Raw genomic sequence first — 19,100 nt, forward strand, 5'->3', positions numbered from 1 at the left:
AAGAGAGAGATTAAACTCCTTTATGAAACTTTGGCATAACAAAAATTCCAAATATTGGGTATTTCAAAGTTTTTTGGTGCAATGTTTAATTTTTGAATAACAAAAAAAAAAACTTGGAAATTTTTGATTCTAAGAGCGGATGTTGGTATATTTCCTTGGCTATTCCTCTACTAGTAAAGCTTATAGAGTTTTTCAAAATAAACAGAACTTTAGTAATTGAGAGAATCTATGCATGTAGTATTTTGATGAATCTTTGCAATGTTAATTTCTAATAGAGCCTAATTTTATAGTGATGTTTTAAAAAGAAAAATTTTTGGAAGATGTTATTTGTTAATGGACAAAGGCAAGGAAATTGTTTCAAGTAAGCAAGAGGGTTGAGGCTTTAAATCGAATAAGAAACGAAGTGGGTTCTTATGCGCAATTGCCTAAAGAGTGGAGGGTATGCTCCTTCCATCCCAAAAGAAGTTAATTCTTGGTGATCCCGAACAAGGTGTGAAAACTCGTTCCTGCTTTCTTCTTAATATGTTTAATAATCTTGCTTTCTGTTTCTCAAATTGAACCAAAAAAGTTTTAAAAGCTTGCCTGAAAAATGATGAATTTGGATTTTAGCTATGCCATAGAAGAATTAAATCAATTTTGAAAAGGGAATAAAGTTGGGAGTTAGTCCTAGGCCTCTCATCGCTTCTATAAATTTGGAACTAAAATTGGGTCTTTATAGAAATAAAATGGATGAAAATGGAAATATATTAGAAATAAAGCTAGATCTTGTAAGCATCAAGGTTTATTGTCCAAGGGAAGGAATAGATTTATGAAGGAAGCTTTTGCACCACCATTGCTAGAATATTAAGAAGCTGATTAGATGTTGCTATGCTTTTGCTTCTTATAGAATATTTTGTCCATTGTTTGTATCAAAATGGAATGTGAAGATAGTGCATTTTTAAATGGTTATCGATCATGAGGAGAGTATTATGTAGATCACAAAACCTCACGGTGGTTTGAAAGTTTGATTTTTCCTAATCAATTCGTCTGTAAGTTGAAAATAAAGCTTCTTTTATGGCTTAAAAGCAAGCTCCAAAGAGCTTTGGTATGATAGACCTTAGTGAAATTTTCTGCCTTGAGAAAATGGGTATTTAAAATGGGTATAATATTGATACTACTTTTTTTTATCAAAATGACCTAAAGAAAATTATATTGCTTATTAAAGGTACAAATATATGTGGAATGATACTTATTGTTTTGGTTCTACTAAATTATTCCATCTTTGTTGTGAAGAATTTTCTAAGTGTATGCATAAGTTAATTTTAGATGAGTATGATGGGGGAGAACTTAACTTCTTCCTTGGACTCTAAAATCAAAACAACTCAAGATGGTTAATTTTCATAAGTCCAAGAAAAATATACAAGGGATTTGCTCAAAGGGTTCAATTCAATGAAAGGTAAGAATTGACAAATATTTGCCTATGAGCAACATGCCACATAAGCTTGAAACAAAGGATGAAAAAAGGTTAGTTGTGGATATAATAAAACTTATAGAGGGTAATGATTGGATCTTTATTTTATTTAACTGCTAGTGGAGCCTGATATTCATGTTTTAGTGTAATGTTCTTGTGTGCTAGATTTCAATCTTGTCCTAAGGAATCAACAATTTTTTTACATGCCTGTTAAAAAGAATTGTTATAAATGTATTTGCTTGTACTCATTGATGTTTAGGTCTTATGGTTATCCTAGAAATGTTGGAATATTAATTTGGTAGGATATTCCGATGCGGATTTTGTTGGGGTAGTTTTTTTAGGGTAGTTTACTTGACCGTAAGAGTACTAGTGGGACTTGTCAATTTCTTGGTAGTTCTTACATGCCGTTAAAAGAATTTTTAAATATTTGCTTGGTAACATTTTTTCCATTGAATTTTCACATCGTTTTATCTCAAAACTTGAATTGATGTAATAGTTTTTACTTTTCATTTTCAAGAAACCAAAATGAGAATAATAATAATATATATCTATTATTAACTTCATTCAAACCATTTTCTATTGAATTTTCACATTATTTCAACCTCAAAAATTGAATTGATGCAAATTTAAATTTTTTTACCATCCAAGCTTTCATTTTTAAGAAATCAAAATTGATAAAAGTAACACATATTTATTTTTAATTTCATTCAAATCTTTTTCCATTGAATTTTCACCTCAAAATTGAATTGATATGAGTTTTGCTTCTTTTACCATCCAAAATTTTTATTTCCAAGAAAAAGACTTAGAAAACTATGGTCATAAGTAGTAGTAGTAATACACGATAAAACTATAGTCAAGATAATTGTTGTTACTCAAATTATGATGGTCCTTCAAGACTTGGCCATAACAATTTTCAGCCTAACTTTTCACGAGTAATGAGATGTATCTACCAATAAGGTCTATATGTTGGCCATACAAGTCCTATCATTTTCATTTATATAACTATTTTCAACATTTTCAATATAGGAATATTCTAGTTTCTACTAGAATTATCAAGATTTTGAATTAGATGCTCCAAAGTCATATTTTTGGTATTAGACATGTAGGTTTTATAATAAATAATTTGCAACATTATTTTATGCAAACATTTCATGTCCTTTAATTTTGCAATTAGTTACCAATATTTGATATTATTTTGTAATTATTTTTCAATTTTCTTTTTAATTTTTCTCTCACAGGGGGATGCCTCTACCCTAGAGATTTTAGATAAAGGCTGCTATAAAAGTTGAGTATTAGGCTTTCAATTTCTGCACTCGACTTTGTTGGGGCCCTTGTTCATCAACTAACTCGTTTATAAAATTTCTCCTCTTTTTTGCTACTAGGAATCTGTGAAAAAAACTTGTATTCTCACCTTCTTGCTTAAGCCAGTTTAGTTTACTCTTCTGGATTTGGTTAATTTCTTCCAATCTATATAAGACCATTAGTTCTGATTTTGAAGAAGACAAAGTTGCATAATCAGTGCTGGACAGCGGGGAATTGTCAGCAAGTGTACCCCAATTTTCTATTTCTGCTAGCAACCTTTTCTCTTTCTGTTTTAATTCTTCCTTATTGTTGTGATGCTATTGTTTTACTGTTGTTTTCACATCTTTCAATTTCTGATTTAATACAAAACATCCCAACCGTGTATTTTGCTGTCAAACCATGCTTTTTCTATAATTTGGATGCAATCTTTGTTAAGTAGCCAACTATTGCAAAACCTGAATGGTGAAGGACCCCAACTAAATGATTCGGCTTCTAATAAAATTGGGTAGTGGTCTGAAAAAATTCAGGCTTGTCTATTGGTTCTAGAGTTTTCAAATAACTCGTCCCAACCTTTTGATATGAAAAAGCGGTCTAGTAAAGATCTTGAAACAGTGATGCCTTCCCTTGACCATGTAAATTTCCCATTACTCAACTGGATTTCTATGAGTTTTGCTTGCTCAATGAACTTATTAAACTTTCTCATGCCTCTAGTGCTTCTACCCAAGGGAAATCTTTCATGTGCCCATCTTGTTATATTAAAATCGCCACCCATACACCATGCGTCTTCACAATAAGCTGCCAAGGACACAAGTTCTTCCCACACAAATTTTCTTTCTTTGTAATCGGTTGGCCCATATACATTAGTAACCCAACAAATCTTTTTACAATTAGTGTTGCATTTAATTGAGAGAGTAACCACCTTTGAGGGTTTCTATTACTGAAATTAAGCTTGTGTCCCACATTGTTAACAGCCCACTCGAAGCACCAAAAGATTCAACGAATTCCCAATCAACATCTTTAGAACTCCATAAAGATTTAATGAAACTTGCATCAAAATTTTCCTTCTTGGATTCTTGAATTAACACAATTGAAGGGTTAATTTTCTTTAAGAATCATTTAAGGGCCAATCTTTTATTAATGTCTTTGAGACCTCTGGTGTTCTAGGATACTTCCTTCATCTTTTCAAGAACAGTTATCAATGTCAACCAATGGTTAGTCCAATAATAGGCTGCATTCAGTGACTAAGCTCAGAAGGTGTACTGGGAGGTCAGAAGGGTTGAAGGGAGGGCTGGAAGGGCAAGGTTGGGGATTTTAATCTCGGCAGTAGGGTCCTCCCCTATTTGAAATAGGGTGTTTAGGTCAGCAAACAGGGTTTCTTCCGAATTTGGCTCATCTTGATCTTCTGAATTGATAAGCCAATCGTTTTCCTCTAAATTGATACTAAAGGGGTAGTCAGGAGGGCAATCTTTCTCAATGATTGATTTTAGGGGTGGAAATAGGGATTTCTTTTGGTGGTGGTCCAGCTGGGTTGTAAGGGGAAAAAGAAGATGAATAATCTGACCTGGAAATAAAAGGCTGCTTTGGAAAAGAAGGAATTCTGGCTTCTTGGGGCTGGGAGGAGACTAAGCTGAGGGTGAGTCCGAGGCTTTTGGAGTGTTCCCTCAGATGCTTTCTTCTGATAAAGTGTTTGGGAAAGATTTTGAAGAGGTAAGAGGGGTGGCGGGCTCTGTTTAGCAGTTTCTAGTTTGTTTTGCTAGATTTAAGGGTTGTTTAATGTTTCAGGGAGGAAAATGAGGCTTAGGGGAAGCAGAGACAGAGGAAAAGATTGTTCTGTTAGGGTAGGGGAGAGTAGGGTAAGGAAGGAACATGCTGTTTAAGGGTAGAGAAAGCAGGGAGGTCGAGTGATCTAAAAAAAGAGGGGAGAGCAGAGGAGAGGAATTGAGATATAGAACAGGGGAAGAGGAAGGTTGGTGAGGAGCTTGGGCTTCGGGCTTGGCTAAGACCTGCTCAAACGAGGAAGAGACTGAGGGAAGCACCACATAGCAGGGGACATAAAATTTCTTTTTTCTTTTTGGCACTGATGGCTTTTCGACTTCTTTCTCTTTCATCTTAATGGAAGCAGATGAATTAATATCTATCCATGGAACACGAGGAGCCTTATCTGAAACAACAAATAAAATAGAGGACTTTTCTGTTTCCTTTAATATGCTAGATGTTTCGAATGACTGCAGTTGCAAGGAGGACTTATCGGCTTCCTTTGAATTAAAAAAGAACTTTTTCAGAGGGGCTGACGGCGTGGGGGGGAAAGGGGGGGGGGGGGAGGGGAGGGTGGTGACTTTTCGCTTCCATATTTAGGTGATTTACTTCGTCAGCCTCATTAAAAATGCAAGATGGCTTTTTGACTTCCCTTATTTCTCCCAGATTGATGATTGAAGTCTGTGGCTTTTGGATTTCTTTCAACTTTCCTGCTTTTGCACTTGGACTTCGTGAGAACTTAGGCTTAGATTTATTTGACAATAGGAAAGACCAATTGGATAAATCAATTACATCAGATTGGGATGAGGCATCTTCATCCTTTAGGGCATCTTGCAACCGAACTAGGTCTATTGGGTTGGAGAAGTCTTTAAGCAAGACTTTAGTGAGTATTTTTTAAAGTTGATGGTAGCAAGCAATATCATTAAAGATTAAGTAAAATCTTCCACGAATATCATCCTTAACTTCAATGGTGGCTAGCATAAATCCACATAAATTTTTCCTAACTTGAATTTTTGTTTCTAAACAGTTGATGAGATTAAGATTTTCTAAAGCAATAGCAATTAATCCACCAAAATAAGCCCCAATTGCTTTAAAAGTTTTCCTACACCAATAATCTAAGGGAAGGTTTTTTTATTGTGATCCAACCCCCATAACCTTGCATCACTAAGGGCCTTCCATGACTGACTGAATTCCATTTTTCCAGATGAAAATGAAAATTTCCGAACTTAGTCCATTTACCTTGAATTGGCACTTTTTCGTTGAGGTTTCCTTGGCTTAGTTTGATGAGGGCTTTGTCTGCAAACAGAGGATTGATGATGACATTGGTGCCTAGACACTTGTTTAGTTCTATCGCAATTTCCTTCCATCCATTTGATGCCATAAGTCTTAAGATAATCCAGAGGTTACTAAAATTTTCAGGCAATACATCATCATTCTTCTTTAACCAGATAGCAGGGTTGCTCTACTTCTTCACAACTGAAGTAGGGAAGGATGGGAGGGTAGAGTTCTCACAGGGAGGTGGAGTAAGGCTGGTACGATCGGCTAGATTAAGCTTAGTAGAGGGAGAAGATGAAGAAGAACCAACTTGGAGAACAGGAGATTTTCTGAAGTATTGGATGCAACTATCGATCATCTCCTTGAAGTCTTGTCAGCCTGCTTTTTTGTTGCCGAATGGGATGTGGATGTTCCTTCTTCCTCCTATGATTGGCCATACAGCATATTCAACAAACCAACTCTCCTTTGCACAAAATTTGGCAAGCCTCATGAAGCTTTGATCAACTCTTTCCTTTAGAAGGAAAAACTCAAAGGTGGAACCATACAGTAGTCTGCGAAAGCTCTCAAGAAGCCAATTAGTTGAGGTTAAGGAGAGAAGAATGGACTGTCTTTTTTTTTATGTCTTTTAAAAGGAAGTTCGATCCTTCTTGCTCCAAATGGAATGCGTGGTCAAGGATACGGCACGAGAACGAAGCCATGGCTGGAAACAGGGCAGAAACAGAGTGAGGGAGGAATGATAGAAGCCGGAAGGAGGTTGGAGGGAGAAGGAGGGAGGCGGTCAGAAAGAGGGAAGTTTAGGGAGGGCATAGTGAGCTCCGATGGGGTGGTCGGAAGGGGGGCGTGGGGGAAGGGAGAAAAGGAGGAGAGAGGGGAGAACATTTTTTTACCCCACTTTGAAACGTTATAGAATTGAGACTTAGACACTTGTTAACATGTGTATTAGACACTTGTTAGTATAATAGATGTGTTAGATACTAGTTAGTCCTACACAATTGAAGTAAGACCAACATTTATTTAACATGAATCAAACACTTGTTAAGTATACTAAGTAGACACACATATGAAAAAAATAATAAATTTCAAGTTAAATACATCAAACTATTTTTTTAAATATATAAATACATAAGCTCATTGGCTTTTAATTTACTTGCTGGAAGGTCGAGATTAGTGATACTAAACCTTGGTAGAAGATCTAGAGATAAGTTTCTTACATTTTTGAAACCAAGAAATAGGATTGGAACCAAGAAAGGGAATAAAGCCACTAGTTGAACGTCGATCTAAAATATCTAGGAAAATTATTTTAAATGACAAAACTATTAAAAATATTTATAAATAATAGCAAAATATCATAGTTTATCTATGATAGACTGCAATAGACAATGATAGACTACTATCTGTGTTATATGACACAGATAATAGTCTATCATTGTCTATCACAGATAGACTGTGATATTTTGCTATTATGAGTAAATATTTTGATTCATTTTTCTATATTTGAAAACAACCAAACATCATAGGTACACTATGATATTTTAGATTATATTGTTATTCTATTGGTTCATTTTGTTTTCTTATCATTTTTCCTTCTCGTAAATAAATGAGACCACTACCTAAGAAAAAAAGAGTAAATGACACCACAAAGTTATTTTCTTTTTCTTTCTTTTTCATTATAGCATGCATGTAAAGATATATTTTTTTTTCCTATTGTTTCTAACCTAACGTTACATGATTTTTTTATACCTGCAATACCACCCGAGTACAATTTCAAGTTTTAATATAGTGATAAGAGTTCAAATGTCGTTCTTAGGACTATTTTCTAGTTTGATCTACATAAGCTAAAAATAGAGGAAAACTTATCTAAAACTTAGCTAAAGTAAAATCTACCCAAAGGGAGACCATTACAGAAGGTACCTAAAAGTAGTGACTTCATCTATTTAGAACAATGTTTATCCAATTAAACAACTCAATTTAATCATGTATACAATCATAAGTGAAGAAGGTAAAATTATTTAACTGACTCACTCGAGTTCAATTAACTCTCTTGTTTAGAAATAAAATCTAACGTGTCTGTCCCTTTTTTAAGAACAAGCACAACATTATGATCCTTCTTTTAATGACTTCTACGGGAATCTTTCACTCTCATGCAAGATTTGACAAATAGTCATACATTCATTGTTTTAGTGTAAATTATACTCTCTCGAGCTGAAATTAAAATTAAAAGAAAAAACAATTATTGTTTGGCCAAGAAAATAAAGGCATTAAGTATTGAAAAGTGCTAAGGTGATCAATATACTGATGTTAAACAAAAAGTACTGTCAACAATTGTAACAATAAAAATACCAATAACAAATAAACAAACAAAGGCACATAGTAGTTTGTAACCCAATTCGCTGATAAACACTTAAGTCTGGGGGTAGAAAGCTCAGGAAAGATAATCCACTGATATTAAAGTGTCAAACAATTTATAATGTATAATTATCTATAATGCATCGACTACTACAATGTCTCATGTAGAGCTTAACTCACACGACACTTAGACTCCCCCTAGATGTGAGAGTCTCTCTCAATTGAACTTAGGCTCCCCCTAAGTATGTTAATATTAGTGTCTGACATTTCAGCACCCGATAATGTGTGAGATTCCTTCTCACAATGATATCTTTCCTCCAGACAACAAACTCCCTTCACTGATGGATCTTAGGATCTCCCTAAGATAGAGAATTCCTCCTCTAGAGCTGAGTCTTAGGCTCCCCCTAAGACTGAGAATCCCTTCTCTGGCAATTATGGCTTAGGCTCCCCCCTAAGCTGTGATAATCTTCAAAGTGTTGCAATCAACGAGTGAAGAACTTACAAAGTGGAATAAAGTGAGCAACAAGCAATAACACAATGTAGAACAATTTGGTCAGAGTACTGCAAATATCTTGCTTTAAAAAACACAAATCAACGTAATAAAACTGGTCACCGAAAGGAAACCAAGACACTCCTTTTATAAATGAATCCAGAAAAGGAAACATCTCCCAAAAAGGAGAAAATAAGTCATGCTACAATAAAGGAAAATATCACAGTTGGATATTTCCAGATAAGGAAAGTATTTCGTAGAGAAACAAATTTGTTGTCAAAACCTGATGTTAATACTTTCTCTGAGACATCAAAACCACTTCCTTAGAGAAAATTATAAAGCTAATCAACATATCTCCAACAAACTTCCCATTTGGTGAACAATAATAACCACAAAAGTCAAACATGACTAAATGTCATTAAAGAAGTCTTCACAAAAGTAGTTACATCAATAGAATTAGCACAAACCAACTAGAAAGAAACAAAGTCTTCAGAAAAGCACAATAGAACACCAAGATGACAACAAAAGGAACAACAGCCACCACGATCCAAACATCAACCACACACTCACTACTTCTCCCCTTTCTGTCATAAAAAATTAAGCACCGGAAGAGGATGTTCTAGCAGATTAGGCCAAAGTTGCACGCATTGTTGCCAGCAAACCAAGCACAATATCTTTACGCTCCTGAAGCCTTTGGAGTTGATGATAGATGGTGCAGAACACGATTTTCGAAAGAGGATTCAATAAACCCGTTATAGATACCATCAATAGAAGCGTCTGTAGTAATGTCTGGTTCTTAAGCTTGAAAATAAATTGGAAGCACCAAAATCAACTAGGGATAATAAATTGGAAGCTTTAAAGCCTAAAAACTAATATGACGTTTGATTTGATTCGTAACAAAAGCACCAAAACCAAAAGAAGTACCAATATGAATTTGAAATGACAGAGTAGCCAGGGAGATAGATAAACCATACTTATGGGAAGACGGACACCAGTTGAATATGTCAATCTTGTGAACAACAATATATTTCGAGCTCAAGATTGCAGTAGATAATTGCTCTTTCTTGGGCCTGGACGAACGAGCCCCACCAGTTAACTCAAAAGCCAGCTCCTTAAGATGGTCGCTTCTCAAGAGTCTCTACAGACACTATTCGATTAAAAAACTTATTAATTAAATCAGCGTTGGAGATAAACGCATGGCGACACACATGCATTTTTTGGAAATCTGGACTATTAGGATTATCAAACTCAGAGGAAAGATTAACAATAAATTCTCGCACTAATTGAGGATAAAATAGCCTAAATTCAACATCGTTTTGCTCAGCTAGGCTTATAAAATCATATTAACAAGATTAAAACATTCTTGAGTCCAGTCAGACAATTCCTTCTCATCAACAATCTTCCTGTGTACTACATATTTCTACGTGTTGTCACCTTGTTCACTGTAAAAAGATACTCCATCTAAAGGAATAGAAGAAACATGCAGAGGAGTAGTTGCTTTCTTCCCTCGAGTTTTAACAGATGCTCTAGTAACCCAATTAGGAGAAGGCTTGTCAGGATCAGTGGAGGTTTTCAACTCACTGCCTTCAGAGGAATCAGATACATCCTTAGGCTCATCTTGACCAAATTCAGAATCAGATGTCTCTGATGACAAACTATCAACACTTTTGACATCTGTAGATTTTTATTAGAACGTTCAGACGGAGGAACATTACTATCAGAATCTTCACTATCAACATTCTGTGCATCTTTATTCTTATGAAAACCTTTAGAATGACCTTCAACTTCCACAACATTTGCATCATTCCCAACAGCTTCCACAGGAGGAACCTTAACCCCTTCTTCAAGATTACTAGGGGTTTTAACTTCTTGAATAATAGTATTAGCATAAACTTCAGAATTAGTATGAATAGGTAAAAGATGCAACGGAGGTCAAAGCTTCAGACACAACTTTGTTAACAAAATCATTCAATGCATGCACATTTGAGTCAGGCAATAAGACATTCTCTGACTCTATCGAAATAAAGCCAACTTTATCAGTAGGAATAAACTCCTAAAGAATAGTTTTCAAAATAGAATCAGTTGTAGTATTAGTATCTTCACAAAATGTTCATCAGAAACCTTGGCTTCAGATAATCCTGATAAGAAATACTAGAGACATCTTTAGGGTTTCTAGATACAATTACAAAGTCATGCATGCTACTCGATGAACCTTCAGACGAAGACTTACTCTTTTCAGGATATATTTTAACTCCTTTTCCTACTAAATCAGTCAAAGTAAGAGATTAAGAACTTACTTTCTCTTTTCCTTTTGTTTTCACTGGTTGGCTTTCACCAGACCGTCTTTGTTTCGCCGAAGAGGGAAGAACATCAACCTCTTTCTTTGTAATAGACATTCCATAAACACGAACACCATACTTGTTTGTAGCAACCGGGGACACATCTTCAACTGCCTGCTTTTTATTTGCTTTTTCCTTATACCTCACCATTTTACTCCCAGACGTATGAGCACCGATTCTTATGTTCACCCTCAGAGAATGAAATACTCTGAATATAAGTAGACCTTCACACAAGAACAAATGGAAAAAGAAACCAATCACGATTTTGTGAAGATAACAGACACAATCAACCTGTGGAAAACATAGATTTGGAAAACAGTTCAAGATTAAGAACCATTTAGTCTCCCTGATTTGAGTATCAATCGCATTAATACGATTTTATTTTTAAACAATCGCTTTGCATTCAGCATTTGTTAGGCCCATAAAGTTCAAAGACTGGCCCAAAACATTAATTGCTAATCTTTTAAGATGCAGAGTTCTAAGGAAGCTCTTAAACTTTCAAGACGATTAGCATCAAGAGCCTTGGTAAAAATGTCAGCTATTTGATTTTTTGTGTTAACATGTTCAAACACAATCTATTTGCTTTCAACAAAGTCATGAATAAAGTGATATTTCATGTCTATATGCTTAGTACGATTGTGTTCAACTATGTTTTTGGATATATTAATCGCACTCATATTTGTCATAGAAAAGAGTCATAACATCTCGTGAGACATCATACTCCATTAACATCTACTTCATCCAAAGTAATTGAGTACAACTACTCCTTGCAACACCATATTCTACTTCAAACGTAGATAAGGAAACACAATTTTCTTTCTTGCTGAACCACGAAATACAGTTGTTCCCTAAGAAGAAACAACCTCCAGAAGTACTTATTATTGTAAAATATTAAATAAGATGATACATGTCTAATTCCTATTTAGATTTCAGTCCATTCCTATTTGACATCAAGAAAAACATTCATATTTCCATTGATTCATAAATTACATGTAAATATTCTTACTTATTCTTAGCTATTTTCTTGTGAAGGTGGTGTCGATCTAAATCTTTGAGAAATGAATATGATAAAAGATTCACTCTACCATGCGAATCATAGCACGTCGGCATGCCAATTGACAAAGAAAATTATCATATAGTCATTGTAATAAAAATGATCCGTTCCTTTGGTTGTTTTATATGGATAGAGGAATTGAACCTCTAATCTTGAGGTCGAAAATATAAACATTATTAGATCAAAACTTATTAAATGGATAATTTGAACTCTTCCCACATTTTACTGTGTGATTGTAAATAGTAATTACTTTGTAAGATATTATATTAGATTGAATTATATAATTGAGAAATAATTCAAGTGTGTATAACTCAATTAGCATATAAAATGTTAGTGACCACAAGGTCTATTATTCAAATCTTTTTACATCCAATTAATTGAAACATGTTAAAAATCTTCATATGGAAAAGATAAGAAAACTAACCACCACGGAAAATTACTCGATCAAATAAATTAGACCGACTATTAAATACTTTCTCATTCACAAAGCAAATCAGATTCAAAATGCTTACATTGGGAGTGCTGCTCAAGCACAAAGGTCTGGATCTTGAAACATTTCCTTCACGGATATCATAAATGAAATCGCTTCCCTGCTGCGATACAGAAACATTGAGAAAGTCGGTTCTCCGATCTGTTGTCGGAAAAAAGGACCTAGCATCATTCTCAAACCACCTGCAAGCTTTTTCTTTCGTATTGAGAAAGATGCTTCTTCAAAGAAAGCAGGGACCAAACGTTACGGTACTATCAATTAATATGTCCATGCTTCACAGAGCCTAAATTTGGCCAGGAAACCCATGAATGTTTCATTTGGTTATGGACCCAGAATGCCCAGCAAATCCTTGGTTCTCCATTCTTACAGAAAGACTACCAAATTGTAATAGAATTGAAACATTCAAGAACTGTTTTTGTCACGTATGATTGAAGCTTTTTCATACCTCACTTTCTCAATCTCTCTCCCCAGAAAATCCAAAGTTGTATCTGTAACATGATTCGGGGAACAGCCTGAATCCAGCATCATTTTCAGGAATTTGTAAGCATCATTAAACCGACCAGCTTTGCTATGAACTTCGATAAGTGTATTAAAAGTGACAACATCTGGGTTTATCCCACTGTTCCTCATCTGCTCAAAAAGCTTATTTACGTCATCCATTTGACCTGCCTTCCCCAGCGCATTAATCAATGTGTTGTACATTACGATATCGAGATAGCCACCCTGCTCCATTAGCTTTTCCAGAACAGAACTTGCAAGATCCGCTCTACCCATCTTCCCGAGTCCTTGAATTATCACATTGTATGTGGCTATATCAGCTGGACATACCTTCTCGCCCATTTCGTTAAATATACCCCATGCCTGGTGAAAGTATCCCTTCTTCACAAATGAACTCAGCATTGAATTGTAGGTATACCTCACCGGGTTGACACCCATATCACTGAAGATCTCAAACAACTTACAAGCTAAGCTCAATTTTCCTTTTGCTAGAAAAATAGACAAAAATGTATTGACCATATTGATATCGAATGAGTTGTCCCCTTTTGCTTGGATTCGTCGCCCCTGACCTAGAGAGAATGGTTGCAAAAAATCACCATTAGACTTTGCAAGATCAGCTAAAAGATCGACATGTGGGGATGATGACCAACTGTCAGCATCTGTTTCTTCTGTGTTTTCGATAATATCGTCAACATTAACTTCCGCAGCAGAAGAAGCTCTTGAACTAATAATCTCACTCAAATCCTCCTTTGGGGGGAACAGGAATGTGTAGTCTTTTCTTTTATTTTGCTGATATTTGATTGAATCTTCCATGTTAGCCTTCCATTTGAGAACATTGGGGACCAAGTTACCTTCTCTAATGTGCTTCATGAGCCTCTCTAACCCTTCCCACTGGCGTTGCTTGTGCATTGCAATTAAAAGAGATGTTACAGTAATAAGATCGACAACGAAGCCTCTCGCTTCCATTTCATCAACCAATTGTAGTGCTTCCTCAAGCAATCCCTCTTTACACAGTTGCAATACAATGATGCTGTAAGTAACACCATCCACAAATTGACCCTTTTTCTTCATATCACAGAATAAAGAGTAGCTAGCTTCAGCTCTTCCATTCCTAAACAATCCATCAATTAGAATATTGTACGTCCAAGGAGAAGCTCTTATACCTTCTTGCACCATTTTATCAAAAAGTTGACATGCTTCAGTAACTTTCCGAGCCTTAAATAGGCCGTTGAGGAGAGAATTATACACAATGGTATCTGGGATAAATCCATTGTACTCCATTTCATTAAAAATCATGGTATGGTTGCATACCTTGGTAAATTCAGGCAACTAGAATAATGATAACGGTAGGTGAAGGATCAAGGTCATGGAATGCCTTTAGTTTTAAAACTATGATCTTAACTTCTACAACAGAAGCCGTGATAGAGTATTATTGTAACAATCGGACGACGATAAAAGAGCTTTTTGCTTATCATTTTTTTGAAGGGCAAGAGAAGATTCCGATACCACATCAAAAGCAAGAATACTATAGTATAAACATACTTATACCTAAAGGTTTATTTCTTAAGTTGATACAACATTTTAAAATAACTCATGTCTTATTTCTGAGAAGACAGCAATATTAAGCAAGTGAATATAGGCGAGAAAGGAAACTAGATTGCAGCAGTTTCTTGCTATTTAAAAGATTAACAGTTAAAGAAATTAGACAAAAGCCAACTGTTTTTCCAGAGAGAGGGAAAGAAAGAGTTTGTAGGTGTAATAATCCCAAGTAGTTCAAATTTCCAATAATGGTCTAAAATTTCAGGGCACAGCATCGAATTATGCCAGAATGAAATAAACGGTGAGAAAATTGAAGTGTGGGATAAAATGACAAACGTTCGCCTTCATGGAAGGAGAGTAAAAGTGGAACTCGTGGAGTATCCAGAGCGGGACAGAGGATATGGATTTGGAATTATGTGGAGGGTGAATGTTAAAAGTTGGGGAGAGAAGAGAACAATTTGAAGAAATGAGCTTGTGGCGAAGGATGAATAGATCTGGATAGAGAGATTTTGGAAGAAGGAGAGCTCTGATTTGAAGAGATGGTGTTGGAGGGTTGAGTATGATTACAGGTTTTGGTAATGGAAGACGAGGAAGGGAGGTGGAATGGAGAGAAGTTGAGTTGCCCTTGAGTATCAATTGAGAGGACCAGTTCTTCCATGAGGCATTGCATTTGCATTTTATGGAAAGATCGAAAATTCTGAAGTTGTATAAGATGAATCAAGGAGAGGTAGAATTGAAGAAAAGAGTGGAATATGGGATTATCTTGGTTGGGGTATTTAGGAGTTCTAATTTTTTCTTATTATTTAGTTTTGTACAATATCATTTTACCACGCTTTATCCTTGATAGGAATATTATAGTATGTTATCATATTTAACGAGATAGGTTATATATTGCGGTAGTGGCAGTAAACAGGAGGTTAGCTTCTACGTTTGTAAGAGACAAGGGGTCCATTAATTATAAAGGTCTGGGAATAAGGTCATATGTAAAATTAAAAAGATTAAGAAAAAGAATTAAAAAAGAAAAAAAAAAGAAAAGAGAAAAGAAACGAAAAAACTATTGGAATTAGAAAGCAAGAGAAGAGCGAGAGTTTGAGGAGAGGGATTTGAGAGAGCGAGGAGATGATAGAGGAGAGGAGAAATTTCTAAAACGTGGAAGTTGCGAAATGTCTAAGGAAGAGACAAAAAACACTCATCAGTTACGTTAATAACATTGAATATTTTTTCATGTATACTTGTCAATACTTTTTTTTTCATTTGTAAATATTCATTGTTTTTTCTACTTATACTTGTACACTGTGATAATTATGTACTATATCTCATTGTAACAAAAATCAAGTGGAGTATTATATATAAATAGCATATTCATATCTGTCAATATTACATCTTCTTCATGTTCATATCTTCAGATTTCTACTTGTAACAAAATGGATAATACTGAACAAAAAACATAATTCATATCTATAAATACTTTCATACTGTAAAAAGTGGATACAAAATATATCTCATCTTCATACGTGTAAAAAAAATGATTCATAACCTTACAGATACAAGATATTCAATCTTCATAGTGTAAAAAATGATTTAATCTCTCAATCTCATACCTTGTAAATAGGATAACAATACTCTCCGTCCAATTGTCTCATCTCACATCTGCTCACATTCAACATTCGTTCTCAATTCGTCTTCAACAATCTGTTCTCCTCTCGCTTTACTTTAAATCTGTCATCATCAAATCTCGATCCCATCTAACATCTGTTAAGATAATTCGATATTTCTGTAACATTCGCTTCTCTACTCTGCTCTCTCTTACATTGCTTGCAATACTCTCTTACATCTGTCTCTCTTATAATTCAGTTCGGTCTTATTTCGCTATAACTCTAATCTCACTCACACATTCGCTTCAATATATATGAACTTGAAAATTGGAACAAAATATATGTTCTAACAGCTCATTATGCATGTTCTGATAAAATTCTGATGTTGAATTTTGACTTTGAACCCCTTAATGTTTGATAAATTTTGATATGATAGAAGAGTGCAGAAAATACAAAAGGTTATAACATGATGTTTTTACAGAAACATAACTTGAAAAAATGGATCAAAACAAGATTATAAAGATGTTATTTCAATTGAATTGTGTTTGATATAATTGGTTTTGGATGTGCTTGTTCTGATTGATAATTATTTACATGAAAGAGCCAGGCCAGGATGTTCATAAAAAATTCTGTACTGAAATTTGACATTGAACTTTGAAACTTTCATAAATATATGTTAACTTATACAATGAATGTTTTTACTACATAAAAATAAATGAATGTTTTTTACAAGAATAAATCAATGTTAATATAAAAATATGGGATGTTTTGCAATAGCTGAGCCTAATTAGGCATCCTTTTATCATTTCTCTGCAGTGATTAAAGGATGGAATCGACATAACCAGTGTTTCCAGGAAAGTTTTATTGGAAGAATGCACGATAGCGAAACCGTGTGTATGTCGAGTTTCTAGGTGGAGATTTTCAGGGCTGTGGACGGTCGGCTTTTCGATCGACTCCATACGTAGTGAAGTAGGGATGAGTAAATAGTAGAGTAATGTTAGCAATTCCACAGCTTGTATATGGTCGTGTATGAGGAAGTGATGAACCGAAATGGTGGATCTGTTAATGTCATAAAAAGGAAAAGAGAAATATCAGTGATCATGAATATTAATGCGTGACGAATCATTGAATTTTGACTTGAATTCAAAGGTGACGTAGTTTGATAGATGTTTAATTCTTCAAGACTAGGGACTCAGGAGTGACCTTTTTTTTATTATTTTAAATACCCGCCAGGCATTGAGGTGCTCCCTAGGTAATCAAATGAGAAGTTGTAAGAGTAGCCAGGAACTTAAAAGAATGAGAAGTAGAAGAAAATATAATTTCCCGTTAACCCAATTGGAAGAATGGTGAAATTTGCATAGAACATGTTGGGAACAGGTTAATATTATATTTCTAAAAAAAATGTGTGTTTATGGTTGCAGAAAAAAGAATATGTGTAAAAGTAAAACCGTAAGAATAGTAAAGAGTAAAGATAGGAATTTACATGCAATTCGAACGATTGGGGTAATCAATTCCTTGACGAATTGCTTGTCGGTGGTTTGAAGGAGTTTTGACCTGTTGTATATGTATTGTTGTTCTGGATAAGCCATCTTTTGTCCATGTTGTGTTGATGAGGGTGTGTAATTATATGTGACGATCGAATCTATGTTGAGTAGTAACTGGAGAGGATGTTTTGCACTTTATCGTTCTTTGTTAGGATGGGGTGTAATTTTTGTCATGGTTTTTCTCTCTTGACGACTAAAAATTTCGAGAATCTACATAAAAAGATAAAAAACGTTATATAAAGAAATTATAAACAGATTAAGGATAATATATCACCAGTGGATTTTGTGGTCTAATCCAGAAGTGGCTGGCCATCTGGGAATGCCAGACATGTAGCCTCTGAGGAGTGGCAGGTGAGTAGGGGGCACATTGGATGCTCATGAATTGGTGGGTAGTGACCTTGTATAAGGTTGAACGTAAATGGGTGATGCTGTGGTAAGGTTGTATCGGGCTGTCGGGGGTTGGGAGTAGGTGAGAGGTGGTAATCTAAGGGTGTAAGAGGGGGGATGGGGTGGGAGTGTCAGAGGCAGTGCGTCGTATCGGCTCAGGATGGGATGGGTGACTGGTGTCTCTCATTAAGTGGAACCTTCATTAGTAAAGGAAATGGTGAGTTTCACGAACAACCGTAAAGTAACATAAGAATAAAGGATGAAAGCTGTGCATCGAATGCAAATGAAGGATGGACGACAATTGCTTTTTTCGTTAGTTTTCTTCCATATGATGGAGACCGATTTATAACCATATACGAGTGAGACTCGTAGATAAGGCAGTCATGACCGAAAGAGGGTTGAATAGTAGACTCGTATGAGACATTGGCTCATCCCTGGAGGGAGCAACTTAGGAAACTATCATCACGGAAGCTCTGTACAGGAGTCCTCGATGAAAGTGATCATTGGGTATCACTGTCTCTCTACAAAAGGTGTTACATATATAAAAAATATATAAAGATAGTGTGTATGTCATATCTTACAACCTTAATTCCATTCATATTCAGCTCTGTGTACAGATGTCGGAGATATCCAATCTCAACTGACACTCATTATATGGCATGTCAAGATGGTCATAAAGATAACTTTCATCATACGGAGAATCCCCACTCGTTTGACTTGAGCATTTAGAATATAATATCGCTAGCTTCATTGGATGTCGTTCCACCAGGGTATACGAAACTAACCCTTTATCAGATTGAATAAGTGACCTTTATAACTTTATCTGATTAACAACAAGTAAATGGTCGGTGTATTTAAACCAGATAAACATGTTATGCTAGAGTAAACTTACATTGTTAGACCTGAATATTTCTCTGGTACTTTGGAGGAAACTGAGTGGGAGCATGAATCTATAGCGGAGGCAAAAGCACTTGCTCTTGATCAGGAATGTTACCGCTTGATGAGTAGGATATATGTAGTAAGATTAATAAATTAA

The 19,100-nt window shown here is 35.2% G+C and overlaps 1 protein-coding gene across 1 annotated transcript in view; it reads right to left on the bottom strand.

Annotated features, from left to right (window-relative positions):
- Positions 1-10,614: 10,614 nt before the first annotated feature.
- The window catches only part of LOC120067622 (pentatricopeptide repeat-containing protein At4g01570-like), an 8,832-nt gene continuing 346 nt past the window's right edge, over positions 10,615-19,100 (bottom strand). Inside the window, exons 2-3 of the mRNA XM_039019167.1 lie at positions 12,524-14,328; positions 10,615-11,181 (exon numbers count right to left, since the gene is read on the bottom strand). Of these exons, the coding sequence (XP_038875095.1) occupies positions 12,904-14,328 (1,425 nt within the window). The 3' untranslated portion in view covers positions 10,615-11,181; positions 12,524-12,903. The remainder of the gene's footprint in view (positions 11,182-12,523; positions 14,329-19,100) is intronic.

This window comes from Benincasa hispida, chromosome 12 (assembly GCF_009727055.1).
Source record: "Benincasa hispida cultivar B227 chromosome 12, ASM972705v1, whole genome shotgun sequence".
NCBI classification, from domain to species: Eukaryota; Viridiplantae; Streptophyta; class Magnoliopsida; order Cucurbitales; family Cucurbitaceae; genus Benincasa; species Benincasa hispida.